Raw genomic sequence first — 6,405 nt, 5'->3', positions numbered from 1 at the left:
GGCAGGGTTTCATTGTGTAGTGCAGGCTGGCCTTGAACTTGCTTATGTAGCCTTGAACTCGCAGTGATCGTGTCTCAGTCTCCCTGTGCTGGGATTACAGGTATGTGCCACCACACTTGGCCAAAATACCTTTTTTTAAAAAAAATCATTTTTTCTGGGATGAAGTAAAAGGAGAAAAGAAAGAAGGAAGGGGGAAAAATATATGTTCACAAGATAGCTAAGATAATTAATTGTACTACTAATTTCTGTTTGTTGAAAGGAACAGATAGTGGTTTTTTTTTTTTTAATTTTTTTGACCAATTTTGCATGCTTATGTCTGGTAATCTGAACAAGTACTTTGAAGATAACAATATGCACTATAACAACTGTTGTTGATTTCCTATCATCTTGTTTTGAAATTCAGTATTTTAAATTTTTATTATCTTAAAAATTCATTTATTATTATTTTCAGTGGTACTGGGGGTTGACCCAAGGGCCTTCTATGAGCTACATCATCCTTTTAAACTTTTCTTGAGATTTTTTAAAAAATATATTTAAAAAAAGGTTCTCACTATGCAGCTTGGACTTGTAGTGATCCTCTTGTTTTCAGTCTCCTTAGTGCTGGGGTTACAGCCATGCCCAGGCTTGGTGGCTGGTTTGGCTTGCGGTGCCAGGGATCAAACCCCAGTCCCTGTGCTTGCCTAAGCAGGCACTTAGTCCACTGAGCTATCTTTTTGGCCCTTTGTATCTCTACTTTGTTTATACATTTTTTGTTTCATTTTCTGAAGTCAATTTTTTTTTGACATTCCTCCCCTGGTGGGGGGAAACTTTATGATTTGTAGCCTGATATTCTGCTTAGACACCCTTCCAATTGCTAATGTTACAAAAAGCCAATTTAAAAATTTTTTTCTTTTTCTACTCACTGGATGTAGACCCATCATTTGGTGGTATACTAGGTTTATTCTGATTTCATCAACTCTTGGAAAACCTGTGATACTGGACAGGGAGTGTTCATTGCAGAGAGTAAGGTGAAGTCACAGTATCTAAATTAGCAAGATTGCTGACCTTTGTCTCTTAGATGTTTATACAAGATAGCTGCTGACATTGATGACTTTCATTCTGATGAACATTGTTCTCTAAAACTGGATTCATAGGGCAGGATGCTGTAATTTCTTTAACGTTTTTGCTGCTATCAGAGTTTGGGGTCTAGGAAAGGGAGGTAAAGAGAAAGGAAAAGCCAGGCAAAATGAGTAGAAAGGATTAGCGAGAAAGGCTGTGGCATGTTGAGGAATGACAGACAGCACAAGTTCTTGCACAGGCAAAACCTAGCACTCCCTGAATTACATATCATTTTTATATATTTATTTATTTATTTATTTGGCACAGGGTCTCACTAAACAGCTTGGACTCACAGTGATCCGCCTGTCTCAGCCTCCCCAGTACTGGGATTAGAGGCATGGGTCACCACACCCAGTTTCAGTGGCTGGCATGGGGTGTAGGGCCAGCTCAGCTGTGGTTCTTGGGATTGAACCTGGGTCCTTGTGCTTGTCAGGCAGGTGCTGAGACTGCCGAGGTATCTCTCCAGCCCTATTTTTTTTTTTTTTTTAAATCTTTGCAGTTCTGAGCTTTTGTAGTCCAAAAACAGGTTGAAAACCACTACTTGCTTTGTTAGCTTCTTCATTGGAACTTTGCTGTTTCCATGGTATACCTCGTCTTTCCCTGCCTGTTTCTGTGTGTGTGTGTGTGTGTGTGTGTGTGTGTGTGTGTGTGTGTGTGTTTAAATGATCACCCCTACTTAAGTGAGCTATTATAGGGTATTTTTAAGAAAGTGAAACTGATATTAAACTCTCACTTCTTCCAGAAGCAATAAGATAGCTGTCAGCCTCCAATTCAATTGTTTGTAAGTAACAAGGATGACTATGGTTTTCCTTATTGCTATTTTCTTTAGCACCTGATAACAAATGTTTCAGTTTCATTATTGAGGTATCCTTTCTCTAAGCAGTATGTTGTAGAGTTAAATTGTGAGTTTTAAATTTTTTTATATTAGGAGATTTATAAAAGAGGTTATAAAACTAGGGGAATCTTTTAAGTGCTGGGAATACAACTCTTGCTTGGCTCTCCACCAAGTGCATACATATACCCCAGTCTCTAAGGAAGTCTATTTTTTTTTGCTTGTAACATATTAACTTTATGTTTTCTCCATTGTATTATCAAAGTAGAATACACATAAAACATAAAATTAACCGTTTTTAGGTGTATAATTGAGTAACTTTAAGTACTTTGCCTTGCTCTACAAACCTCACCATCATTCATTTTTTAAAAAATTATTTATTTATTTTTGGTGCTGAGGACCGAAGCCAGGGCTTCCAGCTTGCTAGGCAAGCATTCTACTGCTGAGCCAAATTCCCAGCCCTTCATTCATTTTTAGAACCCTAACATTCCAAACAGAAATTCTGTACTCATTAAATAATGTCTCTCCCTTCTTTTCCCCCAACTTCTCACAACTGAGATTTTCTTTAGGTCTCTATGAATTTGCCTATTCTAGGCACTTCATAATAGGGGCCTTATTACAATATTTGTTCATTCCTTCGCTTAGTTCACTTAATGTGTTTTCAAGGTTCATGCATATTGTAGCATGTGTGGGAATTACATTCCCTTTTTGGGCTAAATAACATAAGGTTCAAATCTCAACATGTAGGACTAGCTCCTGTTTCTGTATCTTTTTCACATCTCAACTCAAGGTATATAAAAGGACTTCTCGTAGTGATTCTCCTGTTTTCAGCCTCCCAATCACTGGGATTACAGACATATGCCACCATGCCCAGTCTCATTTGCCATCTCAGTGCGCCCCCGGGGGTGGGGCTGGTGCGGTAGTCCAGGCATTGAACCCCCAGCCCCTGCATCTTCCTAAGCAGGTGCTTTAATCCACTGAGCTATCTGCTTGGCCAGAGAGACCATTTTCATAAGTGAAATGAATGAGACCCGCATGTATAAACATTATATTGTCTTGCTAGTGTAAGAACGTGAAAGAGTAAAGGTCTAACAGATAACTGTGAGAGGGAAAGAATCTGCTCAAAGGGAAGGAACAACTAGGATGAGGAAAAGGACAAAAGAAGAAAGAGAAAAAGATGCATTTATGTATTTATTTAGGGTAGCTTGGATAGTTGGTATTTTTATTTTTTTTTTTGTAGTTCCACGGATCCAACTCAGGGACTTGTGCTTGCCAGGCAGGTGCTGCTGAGTTATTTCCCCAGCCCCTTGGTTAACTGGACTGCAGATTTCTGCTGGTTTGTTGAATGGAGCCCTTAATGCTTAATTTTTTTTCCTCCTTTTAAATTTTTTATAACTTTCTGACCAATTTTGCATGCTTGTATTTGATAATCTGTACAACTAATTTGAAGACAACCATGGTTCAACTATTGTTTAGTGAAATTCTGTATCGTTTCTGATGTTTCTTTTTTTTGCAACCTTTTAATTTTTAAAATTTTTTATTTTTTTGTGGAACCAGGAATTGAACTCAGGCCCTTGCGCTTGCCAGGGAAGCGCTTATTCCACTGAGCCATCTCCCTGGCCCTTTTATTCTTTTTTTTGTAAAGAACCATATAGATTCACACCAAGAGTTCTTGATTCTTAGGTTTGTTCCTTTTTTATTGGGTTTCTTCAAGCATAAATTCTAGAAAGGTAGGGGAGAATATATATATGCGTATATATACGTATGTAAATATATATGTATATGACATATATCAAAGATAAGAGATAAGAAAAGTGAGTAATTTTAATTGTAAATTACATTGCAGAGTTTCACTATGGTTAATTTGAAATTTTTTTTTGTACCAGAAATCAAACTCAGGACTTTGCGCTTGCCAGGCAGATGCTGTGTTGCTGAGCTATATCCTGACCCAGATGTGATTAATTTGAAATCTTTCTTGTTTTGAGACAGGGTCTTACTCTGTAGTTAGACTGGCCTTGAAATTACTATGTAGGCCAAGCCAGCCTCACAGTGATCCTTCTGCCTCAGCCTCCTGAGAGGAGGTGGCTGGTTAATTTGAATTCTGTGGTTTGACATAGAAGTACAATGATCAATGATTAGAAGTACGTATCGTTGTAAGCCAAATAAACTTCTCCTTTAAAAAAGAAAAAAAAGGTGGTCCACATCTGTAATCCCAGTTATTCCAGAGGCTGAGATAGGAGGATTATAAATTGAAGGCTAGTGTGAGTATTTTGGTGAGACCCTGTCTTAACATAAAATAAGAAAATGGCTTCGAGTTGATACATAGAATTAACTGTCACAGGTCACATTTTTTATTTAGGGTTATCAGGCTGTTGACTGAATTCGGGCTCCCAGTTCTTGGCTTTCTGTGAGGGGTGGCAGCTGCTCTTGTTTGTCTAGCTCAGTGCTCCTTGGGTCCAGTCCTTTGTACTGCATAACAGCGCACTAAAGAGCACATTGTAATAAGCACCACATGCTTTTTTCTTTGGAATTGGGGATAAAATAAAATATAATTTCAAGGCTCCTAATTAGTAAGAATGAGTTATTAAAGCCTAAATGCCATAGATAAGAGTCATGTTCTTCAGCTTTGTGTCTTGTCCCCACTGTGTGTGTGGGATGCCAGGTTGTTTGTGCCTCTGTGGTCAGTAAAGACTAACTTGCCTCTTTATAACAATGCTGTCATTAACAGAAATTCGGTTTGCTTATTTTTGTGCTTTTTTTTTTTTTCCATATTCTGAGAATACTGGTTTTTACTAGGCAAATTATTATTATTTTTTTCAATGGAGAACGTAAGTTTACTCAGGTTGCTCCCACATCTTGGCTATTGTGAATAAAGCTTCAATAAATAAGGTGTACAGATATTTCTTTAAAATGCTCATTTCATTTCTTTTGGGTACATACCCAGAGGTGGGCTTGCAGGATTATGTGGTATTTCTATTTTTAATATTTTTATGAATCTTTGTGTTCTTAACAATGACTTTACCAATATATCCCCGCCACCAGTACGCAAAGGTTCCCTTTCCTCTGTATCATGGAGAACATTGAGTGCCTTTTAGTCAAATTATTTTTTAACAACTTTTTTTTAGGTAGCTTTTATGCTGCTACAAATATAGAGCTCTTGATATGGGGAAATTACGCAGGGTAAAACAGTGGGTAGAAAAAGCTGGGCTGCTTTGTAGTTGAAATTAGGATTTTATGTAGTTAATGTTTATGAATCTTTTGCTCTCAGGACATTCGGAAATTCTTTGGAGTTGTACCAAGTGGAAAGAAGCTTGTAAGTGAAACAGTAAAGAAGAATGAGAAAACAAAGTCTGTTGAAGAAACTTTGAAAGCAAAGAAAGGAATAAAGGAAATTAAGGTCAGTTTCCCAAAAGCAATTTTGAATTGTATGAGATGTTAAATGACCTTAGCTCCTAAACGTATTATGTTGGGAACTCTAAGTAAATGCAAATTTTAACTCAGCAGCAGCAGCAACAGCAGCAGCAGCAGAAAAGTATTTTTTCTTTTTTTTTTTTTTTTTTCTTTGGTACTGGAAATTGAACTCAGAACCTCGCAGTTGCCAGGTAGGTGCTGTGACATTGAGCTGTATCCCCAGCCCCTAGTATTATTTCTGATAAGTGCAGAGCACTACATTCAAAGCTTGTTATTTTGGTTTTTGTAACATTGAGCTAGACTCCTTTTTAGTTGTTAGAACTTTGCATTTTAAGACGAAGGTTTGCTCACAGAGCTGCGAGCCCCAGTGTTCAGGACAGCGAGTTGTTCAGGACAGAGACTTGTGGGGAGGGAGGTCTTGGCAGGAAGCTTTACTTCCTTTTCCTCCTGCTCTTCCTGTTCAGGCCTCAGATGTTGCTGTGGAAAGTAGGCATTTGAAAGAACGTTGATCTACTTTATGTGATGTGTAGATCTTACGGTTCTCAAAATGCACATTCCCTCCTCTACTCTCTGCTTTGCTTTCCGTGTTTTCTAAATCTGCACGTGTTCATCCTCCACAGTTAATTAACTGCTGTTAATAGGCATGTGTGTTTTAAAGAGGGAAATGCTCTCTTGTTTGTGGAGACAAACTTTTAGGCTGTTACATTTCACCCGTGGCCACCTAAAATTACCTCTTTCTTAAGTGAGGTTTAACTACATCGGCACGGTATATCTGTTCTACTTAGTCTAGTGATTGAGATTGTGAGCGCATGCTGAAGCATCCTCACAGAAACACAGTTCACTGAATCGCCAGACACCGTGTGGTCCTGTCAAGTTGACACAGAATAAACTATCACAGGTCACATTTTTTGTTTAGGTTTACCAGGCTGTTGACTGAACTCAGGCTCCATGTTCTTGGCTTCTCTGTAATGGATGGCAGCTGAAATCTGTTTAATTTTTGTAGCTTCTGGAGCATAAGATCAATTTTGTCATAAATGTGCATTATTATGTGTATAATACTTATG

The 6,405-nt window shown here is 38.1% G+C and overlaps 1 protein-coding gene across 1 annotated transcript in view; it reads left to right on the top strand.

The window, feature by feature from the left end:
- Positions 1–6,405, top strand: part of Rfc1 (replication factor C subunit 1) — a 96,321-nt gene that overhangs the window by 19,173 nt on the left and 70,743 nt on the right. Inside the window, exon 2 of the mRNA XM_023702767.1 lies at positions 5,199–5,327. Within this exon, the coding sequence (XP_023558535.1) occupies positions 5,199–5,327 (129 nt within the window). The remainder of the gene's footprint in view (positions 1–5,198; positions 5,328–6,405) is intronic.

The sequence above is a fragment of the Octodon degus genome, unplaced genomic scaffold (assembly GCF_000260255.1).
Source record: "Octodon degus isolate 3935 unplaced genomic scaffold, OctDeg1.0 scaffold00158, whole genome shotgun sequence".
Taxonomy (NCBI): domain Eukaryota; kingdom Metazoa; phylum Chordata; class Mammalia; order Rodentia; family Octodontidae; genus Octodon; species Octodon degus.
Note: the sequence above shows the minus strand (reverse complement) of the source record. Positions and strands in the feature narration are given on the sequence as shown.